Source organism: Myotis davidii, unplaced genomic scaffold (genome assembly GCF_000327345.1).
Source record: "Myotis davidii unplaced genomic scaffold, ASM32734v1 scaffold471, whole genome shotgun sequence".
NCBI classification, from domain to species: domain Eukaryota; kingdom Metazoa; phylum Chordata; class Mammalia; order Chiroptera; family Vespertilionidae; genus Myotis; species Myotis davidii.
Window position 1 is genome coordinate 426,677 of NW_006283354.1, and position 9,880 is coordinate 436,556.

General features: G+C 51.7%; 1 protein-coding gene across 1 annotated transcript in view; it reads right to left on the reverse strand.

Moving 5' to 3' along the window:
* Positions 1-396: 396 nt before the first annotated feature.
* TGFBI (transforming growth factor beta induced) overlaps positions 397-9,880 on the reverse strand; it is a gene marked incomplete at its 5' end in the record, with an annotated part of 32,866 nt that continues 23,382 nt past the window's right edge. Inside the window, 9 exons of the mRNA XM_006753564.2 lie at positions 397-1,025; positions 1,662-1,686; positions 2,742-2,821; positions 3,373-3,475; positions 4,657-4,781; positions 7,079-7,209; positions 7,994-8,130; positions 8,926-9,071; positions 9,655-9,792. Of these exons, the coding sequence (XP_006753627.1) occupies positions 985-1,025; positions 1,662-1,686; positions 2,742-2,821; positions 3,373-3,475; positions 4,657-4,781; positions 7,079-7,209; positions 7,994-8,130; positions 8,926-9,071; positions 9,655-9,792 (926 nt within the window). The remainder of the gene's footprint in view (positions 1,026-1,661; positions 1,687-2,741; positions 2,822-3,372; positions 3,476-4,656; positions 4,782-7,078; positions 7,210-7,993; positions 8,131-8,925; positions 9,072-9,654; positions 9,793-9,880) is intronic.

Here is a 9,880-nt window from a genome sequence, read left to right on the forward strand (position 1 = left end):
TGTCTAATGGCGGCCTCAGGGAGTCAGGAGGCTTGGGGTCCAGTCCCCACTGGACCATTTTCTGTGTTCCCAATGGCTCTCCCTCTCCTGAGCCTCAGACACCTCATCTCCATGCAGGCACCCATTTCACAGGGTCACACCGCTGTAAGGAAACACGGACGCTTCAGGCCAATGAGAGAAGTGCTGGTAAAGTGACAGGAAACTCAAGGGCTGGTGGGAACTGATAGGAGCACAAGTTCAACAGAGTCTGAGGTTCAAACCCCAGACCATCCTCGGCTCAGGGCTCCGTGCTGCGATGCTCCTGGGTGCATTGTCGGTGTGAAGGTGCATCACAGCCCCGAGGCACAGAGCCCTCCCGGGTGAACACCCAGCCAGCACAGTCCCCATCCACACAGGCATGTGTCTTTGGTTTTATTATTACAAACACACCATGGCTCTGCCAAACCTGGGAAATCCTGGGCTCTGCGTGCTCTACCCACCCTCTCTGATCTACCTGGACGGGGCCACACGGGAGTGTCCAAGCCACATGTAGACTCGAGACATGTTTGACAGAGCAGTTCAACTCATAGCTTATAATGACGCCATTCCTCCAGCTGTGAAAGAGCTTTACAGAAACCGTGTCAGGACTCCCCCTTGAGGCTGGGTTGCTTGATGCATGTTTTGGGAGCTCCACAAACTTCGGGCCCCTTTTCCGGAGCAGTGGGCAAAGGCAGGAAATTCCACGTTTGGGACAGGTCCTTTCTGGGGGTGAATGTCAGGCAGTGACATCCAGGTCTCTCCATGTAGCGGGATAACAGCCATGTGCAGAGAGAACAAAAATGGAAACAACATCTCTCTCCCTCCTCCCCCAACCCACCCAAGGCTCAGATCTCATTATGGTGCGGCCCATGTACATTGAAGTGTGATATTTGGTTTCAAAAACAGTCTCTTTGGCAAACTGAGAGAAATTGGCAAGGAGCTGCATTCTTCCCGTGGTCCTTCGCATTAATGCTTCATCCTCTCTAATAACCGCTGGTAGACAGGGGCTGAAAGAGAGAAGTTTGAAAGGTGAGAAGGATGTGAACTTCCCCATGTCTGTCTAGCAGCGGTTCTCAACCTTCTGGCCCTTTAAATACAGTTCCTCATGTTGTGACCCAACCATAAAATTATTTTTGTTGCTACTTCATAGCTGTAATGTTGCTACTGTTATGAATCGTAATGTAAATATCTGATATGCAGGATGGTCTTAGGTGACCCCTGTGAAAGGGTCGTTCGACCCCCAAAGGGGTTGCGACGCACAGGTTGAGAACCGTTGGTCTAGGGCTTCTGCCATACTTTCCTGCACACAGCAGGTGCTCTGTGGTGTGTGACACCTCCTGTCTTACTGAGGTTCTGAACAGGGATTTTCTACCTCTCTCAGCTTGGATCACGTCCTCACCACAGGCTCCTGCCAAGCCCCTGTGCAATATCTCCAGGCTCCTAAAGCCAAACATTTACATCAGCCCTAAAAGGTGGGCATTCTTATTATCTCCATCTTATAGAGAAGGGAATTGAGTGTTCTGTGTCGGACCCCGAGGGCCAGGCTTGCTCTATTGCCCCACAGAAAGCAGATGGTAGGTATGGCCTGCTTGGGGGTAAGGCCCAAGCAAGTCAATGGGATTCCAAACCCAGACCAGACTTACCTAGTTTCACAGAGGTGTGGGCAGCCTGAAAAAAACACACAAAAAAACACAAGATGTCAGGGTTTCTAGTAAAGGATATACCTGCACCTGCTCACGGCAGTGGCTTCACTCATTGCCACCCCTGCTCAGAACAAGTGCTGGGGATGAGGAAGAGGAAGGGGGACATGGGTGGGACTGCGGGGCCCTGGGAGCTCCTCAGTTGGCCTCAGCAGTCCTAAGTGATGTGCCAACTCCTGCCAAGTGGAGCCTGAGGTGAACCTTCCTCAGCTGGGCTTCCACCGAGACCACAGCCTAAAGCTTGGGGAGCTGGGGCTGCACAGGGGGTGGTGCTCAGGCGTAGGAGCTCAGGACCAAGACCCCTTCCTGAGGGGCACTAGCACCTTCTTCCAGAGGGAAGTGACACATTCCAGCAGCAGGCCTCTGGGTTAAGGACTACTTGCTGCAGACTCTTCTCTTGAGGTGCAAAACCTGTTAGGTAACCCACATTCCCAAGGGGCTTCCCCTGACCTGAAGTAGCAAAGCAACCTGAGCAGGGCTCCAGGGCCTGGGCAAGGTTGGAAGCAGGATGAGGAGCACATCCAGAGTCAGAGGGGTCCAGAGAGGGGGTGGGGCTAAGGCAAGGAAGGGAGGCTCCACACACAGAGCTGGTCTTGTATCCAGAACCCAAACCACAGTCCAGGAAGCCCCAGGATCACCGGAGAGGGGCCATGTCATGGAAAACAGAAGAGTCACTAAAAGGCCCAGGCTCAGGGCAGGCCAGGCTGCCATCAGGTGAATCCTTGGAGAGATGGATCCTGGAGCTGTCTGTTCTCACCAGCAGTGGCCCCCGGACAGGGGCTCAGGGGCCTCGGTGTGAAGGCCTAGGCGTTTGCCCACAAAGGAAGCAGGGGCTGCCTGGGTTCTTTTCCCTGAACTCCACATAGGCCAGAGCGAAGGATGCCCCAATGAGAGAGGGAAGAAGTTTCTAGAGAGTCCCGGGGCAGCAGCCACGGGAGAGAGGGGATCTGGAGAGCCCCTCCTTGGTCCCAAGAAGAAGACCATGGGTGCTCAGACCAGAGGCGAACCTAGCAGGCATCTTACCCTGGAAAATGCTGACGCCTGTTTGAAAATTTCAAGTGCAGAGTCTGCAAGTTCGTCCCCTCGTTCCTGAGGTCTGTTGGCTGGGGATGAAAGAAAAGGGAGCTTTGGTGAGAGAAACTATTAGCATGTCATTCCTAACAGCCATGACTGAGGGGCACTGTTGGGCTCTCTGGCTCACATTGTCTAATGAATTTTCCCCTTATAACCTTCATAAGGCATGACAGAATTTGGTTGTGGGGAGAGAGCACAGAGAAAGGTGAATGCACAAGTGAGGACGGAGGTTGGGCTCAAGTTCAGCTTTGCTGGAGGTAAAGAGAGCTGCCACGGGGCGCGATGCTGCAAGAACCACGCTCATAGCATCTATCTGCCTGTAACAAACAACTGGGCTGTGTCTGAGTGGGCTAAGCCAGCCAGGCAATTCAGCAAAGAGAGGCCTGTCCTTGTGTTACTTGGTATAACGTCATAGAAACAACAGTTCTAATTAGCTTTCAATTAGCCACAGTGAGGCGTTCATGAAGACTCACTTTGCATGTGGCACCTTATTCCTATATTTGCTTAGGAGAGTTTTTCTATTGAACACCAACTGCTAGAGAAGGGCCCAGGTACAAATTGAGTGAGAATGAGGCCTTACCTGGAGGCTGCAGGACACTGGAGATGGCATAGACCACGCCATTGGTGGCCATGATGTCAGCTTCAGCAACAGGCTCCTTGTTCACGCTCACTACATTATTTTTCTGGGGAAAAAAGAGGCACCAGTTGTTGAACGTAGAGCATACTTATCTTATTCATTCAGCAAATGTTTACTGAGCACTTCTAGATGCCAGATCCTGTGCTAAGTGTTGGGGACACTCTGGTGAAAGGAACAGTCCCTGCCGGCTACAGACCTTTGGTCTGGTGGAGTCATTCCAATCCCTTGTGTGACTCAGCACGTTATAATTTACAAAATGCTCTTTTGTGTTCCCACTTCTCCCTCATGGCAGTGTATGGGGAGGAGGCAGATTTTATTGCCTCACTTAACAGAAGAGGAAACTGAGACTCGAGACAGGCCAAGAGCCTCCTTTAAGCTCAGCTGGTGGGATGGACGGGGACAGAAGCTAGGCCCCCTGTTCTGGGTAAAGGGCGCTTTCCACTCCTCCCTGATGCCCTACTTAGGGTTTTCTCACAGGAAGCGCACCAGGATAAATCTATCTTTGGCTTTCCTGAACGACCCACATATCAGACCCAAGGGGTCAAAGGGGGAACTGAAGCCTGTGACAGGCAGGACCTGACACCCAAATCTAAGAGCTGAGAGAGTCTCAGGTGACCGGCATAAGTCAAACAAGTCATCCCTGCCTCCCTACATGCCTTCCATGCTCTGGAGGGAAACCGATGAGCAAAGGGAAGGCTGGAGGTCAGGAGAGAGCAGGGAGCAGAGGCTGAGCCAGCTGCACACTGGAAGAGTGGTCCCTCCACAGGGGCTCAGTGGCAGCTCCAAAGTGGAATGTTTATCAACGTGCAGAACAAGGGAAGGCTCACAGATCAAGCCTCAGAAGAAAAGCCTTCTGGGATGGTCTGGCTCATGGCACAAATCAGTGAGCCCTGGATTTGGGGGAAGGCGTGGGTTGGAGATCCATCTCTCAAGACTTAAAACTAATTGCCTATCATCTCCTTAAGGGAAGGAAGATCTCAGACCCTCTCCCAGATACCAATCAGAGGCTTTATTCCCCTGCAAATGTGGAAGCTCTTGTTCATGCCTAACCACAGTCTCACTTGATTTCCCTGAAGACACTTTTCTATTTTCTTTTGACAAAATGTACACAGAGGTTCAAGATATATCTTAAAGACAGTGTGTGTGTCTCATGCCATTCCAGGGTGAGATGTGCCTGGAACCCTGGTGGAGGGCACAGCCAGCTTTTCAACTTTCAGACACACTCACTGAGCTAACTTCCAGCTTGTCGCCCTGGAGGGACTTCAGCCGCACCAGGGCCTCGACGCCTCCGCTAACCAGGATTTCGTCACCAATGTGGTATTTCAGGATGCTGGCAAGCTCCTTGGCGTTGCCTGCAGGTTTGTGGGAAAGAAAACAGAGTTAATCCCAAGGTTTGGTAATTGGTGCGGTGAAGAAAGGGGCAGAGGAGATGATACAAACGGCCACTCCTGAGATGGAGAACTCCTGCCTGGCTAATGAACACTCACTGAGCACCACTGTGTGCTCAGCCCTCTGTCCCACCACTAGTGATCAGGGAACAAGACATGTCTGTGGCCAGGCATCTCCCTGGTAGTCGGCGGGCTCCTGGGTTAAAGCACATGCTGTCTTGCTGCTGAGAAGGAGTTAATCCATACTCCTCTGTGAGCATGACTCATGTTCCCATGAGCTAAATATTTGCTTGGAAAGCCAGGGACCTTTCCAGCACCGGCATCTGGGACATTTCATCATCAGCGTGGCTCCCGATGGCTATAACACAGTAGTGAAATATTTACACATTCTGCTCTCAAAACGCATATTCTGAGACGGCTATTTCCTGAAGGGAGAACTTAAAAGAGTCAACAGCTGCAATCTGGAGGAGCTGTGGAGCCGACGAGGTCAGGGCCAAGGGGGGATTCCCGACACAGCATCTCTCCTCCTCACGCCCCAGCATTCCTTCCAGCCCACATCAGCTTCTCCACCAACTGGGGAAGCAAGATTGCTCATAAAGGTGCACAGACACTTCCCCAAATTAAGTGTGGGAGGCAATTCTTCAAGCTGCCAGCTGCTCTCTCATCTCTATCAAGGCTGCCACTGATGCTCACATTACCAGCCAAATGGCTGGATTTCCCCAGGGCTTATGGATGGTTATTTCCAGCATCTTGGAACTGAGAACGGAGAAAGTTTTAAAGCATTTTGGAGAGTTAGCTCGGTTATCGACACATCCACATCAGTGCCGTGCGATGGAGCCACCGGTACCAATTGATTTCCAAACATAGACAGCTGGCATGAGCTTCCCTTCCAAGGAGACACTGCCAGCCCCCGAGGTGCAGGGTCCTAACACCCGGATTCACTGCTAACACCTGGCTGGCCCTCCATCCCCCAGGAGTGCTGGGGTCCAGTCCTGCCCATGGGCCTGAGGGAGGGCATGTTTGGGAAGCTTTGCCCTCGCCCCTCCTCTGCCCCCACACAGCTGAAAATGAACCGGAAGCCGAGCAGGCTCAGGCCACCGGGGAATACTTCATTCTTGCTGGACAGAGAGAAGGTGGAAGGTTTATGTTCAGAATGCACTTCTCCCCTCTTCTCAGGAACATATGTCAGCATCAGAGACACAGACATTCGTTTAGCAGTAAAGAAAATTAAACAGTACACAAATTCAGCTCACAGCTGCCTGCAACCCGAACTTCCTATTCTGTTCCAGAGCAGGAAGGGAGGTGTGGACTATGTGGGCCTGAAGGTTTGGCCAAGGTCCTTCCTCCACAGGCCCACTTCTCTGCGATGGGTGGAAGTGTCTCCTACAGGCATACATCAGAACTCAACACTGCCACCCTGTCCTACTTCCCCACCATCATAGCCATTACTGTATGCCCAACATGTGGGGAATACCTCACTTAATCCTCACAACAAGGAACTCTTACCTCCCTCATTTTTCTAATGGGAAAACTGAGGCTCAGAGAGGTTAAGCAACTTGCCAGAGGTCACCCAGCTAGTAAATACCAGAGTCAGAATTTGAACTTGCTTTCAGGTAGTCCGGGAGCCCAAGCTCTTGACCACTAGGTTTCTCCTCAAACATCCTCAGCTACATTTCTTAGGGCTGTGAGTAGCTCCTCAGTCAAGCTTTCATCCCGAGGGAGGTGTGATGCAGTTAAAAGGCTTCATTATCACTTTTCTCACAGGTCCCAAGGGGGAGGCCATGTCTTGATGACTGGCCTGGTAGCTACCCACCCTGCAGTCCTTTCTGCTCTTCTCTGCCTTGTTTGGTGCCTGGAAAGCTGACTGCTATGAAATGTGTCTTCCGGGCTCCCTCCTTCCCCCTCCTGTAACCAGCTGACAGGAGGCCTGGCAACAGTGGGCGTGGGGGTGGGGTGGGGATGGCCTGAGGCACGTAGTGATTCTGACAGCAGCTATACTGTGACTCTGGCCACTGTCCTGTGCCCCTCATACAGCTCTCCTGTCCTGCCCGCCCCCCACCCCCAAGCCTGCCATGGTTGTTAGTCCCTGGGTGCCATCACCCTTCGCTAGATCCTTAATCCTGTCTACAATTCTGCCAATAGCCTCTCATTAAATTTCTTTCAGTCAAATCCTTCGTAACATGCCAACTCGTTCTTGCTGGGACCCTGACTGATACAGCTACTTTAGAAAAGCCGATCAATGTACATAAGTTGGTCTTTACCTAAGAGTTTGTTCAGTTCTCCTGGCGGCATGGCTTGGAAGGCCTCATCGGTGGGAGCAAAGACTGTGTAGACCCCTTCCCGGTTGAGCATCTCCGTCAGCCCTGCAGACTGGATGGCGGCTACCAGCATCCTGAGGACACATGCACAGAACCCATCACTTTCCCACATATACCCCGCCACTGCGGGCAGGTAGAGCCCGGAGCAGTGGGATTCACCTTCCCCCCCTTACAAAAAAGGGACGATTCAGTCTGTCCCTTCTCTCCTGAATGCTAAGCTCAGTTCAATGGCCAGAGTCAAAGGCCAGAGCGGGAAGGAGGGAGAGGCCAGTCACATGGCTGACCACTGACCCAGAGACTGGCTGAGCCGTTGGACCCTGGGGATGTGATTGTGGGGAGGGTGCCCAGGCTCTTGAACTCAGTGACAGGAAACATTCAATGTCACAGCACCTAGTGGTGAGTGAGGAAGTCAGAAATGGAGAGAACCGGCAAGAAGAGTGGCACAGGGAGCCTGAGAAGGAGTGGCAATGAGTCTGCAAGGCAGGTGGTAGATACCACATGGAGGGAGACTCACATACATTCAAAACCAGGTGCTCAGCTCACTTGGGACTTTAGATTGAGAACACCATGTCTTCCTTGCACTTTAATAATAAAAAATGCGGTCCCTCCCTGTCCTCCATGGATGGAGGTTACACTCCCTTTTTCTCAACTTAGGCTTTCAAGGTCACCCTGATCTTTTCCACATCCCAAGCCTGGATGGTCACACCAGCGTGTCACTAATGTTTATTGACCCCCAGAGGGTGTGTGTGTGTATGGGGGGGGGGGGGGGGGGGGGGGAGCTTGACAAATTGCAGCCGTCCAGAGTCTTCCCCAGCATGACCACTTGGCAGAAACCCCGCCTGGGATGGGGCTGGTTACCTGAAGCGATTGTCCCCCTTCAGGACGTCCATGACGGTCCCCATTGGGGGGGTCAGCACCCGGTCCATGGTGAATAGGGTGCCGTACCTTCCCCTCTTGTCGTGGGCGGCGATACAGCTGTTCTCGATGCACAGGCTCTGCGCAAAGGGGACAGAGAGAGGGCAGGTTATCCCCAATGACTTGTGCTGATGGCCTCATCCACAAACATCAATGAATATATATTGGGGTGGGTTTTCAAGACTAGGATAAAATGATGTATTTTCTCCAGGAAAGAAAAACATAAAATGGTGTTCCTTAAGGAAAGAGGGCCATAGGTGCTCCAATGAAGTTACACAGAGGCCCTGTAATGAGAATATCATGTTACTTGAGGTCCATCAACAATGATCAAATAAATAGGTCGAGTCTACTGATTTATTTATTGAACAGATGTCAATAATCTTTGGTCCAATGGCTGGTTTTCAGCAAGAGCTGTGCTGTGTTGTGCTTCCTGCCTGCCAGTCCAGGGTAACAGTTGGGTTTGAAGAGAGAGAGAAGAGATAGGAGAAGAGAGAAGAGAACCTTTGGACCAAGAAGGGCTGTGCCTCAGGCCAGGGGGCTTCTCTTCACATAAGCTAAGAAGGAGTCAGACCTCCATCCTTCCACCCTTTGTTCATTCCTCTGAGTTCAAGGTGGACTCTGCCTCCCTAGCCAGGTCAGACAGGTGTGTGGCTTTTTCCCAAGGGCCTCCAGAAAAAGAGATTCTACTCCTTCTGCAAAATCTCATTTGACCCTTGATATTAGATATGTTTTGCAGAAATTCCTTCCTTCCTTATCAGAAGCCAGTTCACAGCAAGCTCCTAGTTATTGAGAACTTTTTTGTTCTGTAAATACTAATACAGCTTCTTCTTTTTTTTTTTTTTTAGAGCTGAGACAAAGGAGGACCCAGAACTTACGTTACGATAAACAAAAACTCTCAGTTTTTTGCCTCCCAGAGTGTCCAGGGTCTGTCCGTGGTACAGATACTTGGAGGCCAGCTGATCTTTCACCATGTGGTTCCGAAGCAAGCTCTTCATTCGGGCATCCACACGGGGGCTTCCATCTGTAAGAGGAGGCACGGTCAGGGCCAGGGCCAGGCCCAGAAAGGAAGGGCAGAGAGACAAATGTGGCGGAGAGCCTGGCTGTCCTTGACTTTGGAAATGGAGATTGAGAAATCAAGTGAGGCTGCAATATTCCTTAACATCTTGCACCTTCTGGGAATTACAAAAACACAAGAAAATCCACATAACTGAGGGGGTTGGAGTTCTGCCCGAAGAGGGAGGGGAATGCACGGACACAACTTGGCCCCCGTCTCTGCCTTCCCTGAGGCCAGGACTCAGCTGTCTCCTCACTGACTGCCCAACTAGCACATTGGCATTGATCCTGTCAATAAAAAGGCCGGGGCGTGCTCTGCTCCCCAGACGGATGCAAACTCTTGAATTCCGAGGACCAGAGCCCCAAATGCATTCTCTGCTCTGCCAAAGGAAACAGCAGAGGCTCTGAAGTTCCTGGTGAAGTCACATCTGCTTTCGGTTGAGCTGGGCGGGAGCGCTCATGCTCCACCCGGTGCTGTAAATCAGGGAGGTGACAGCGGTGGGGCAGCTGCCCCCAGTGACACCCCCACAGGGATGCCTTCCTTACATTACCTTTGAAGACAGAATTCAGGGGGGCCAGGAGAGTCAGCTGCTCATTTCCAGAGAGGTGGGTGCTGAGGCCCGCTTGTTTGAAAAGGTCAATGGTGATGGAAACATCGGACTCTGCAGCCAACTCCAACAGTGTCTTGGCTACAAGGGAGGAGAAAGTGCGTTCAAAAGTTAAAAGTGCTGTTTTCATTTATCATTCGTTCACCCCAGAGCATGACATCCATCAGCA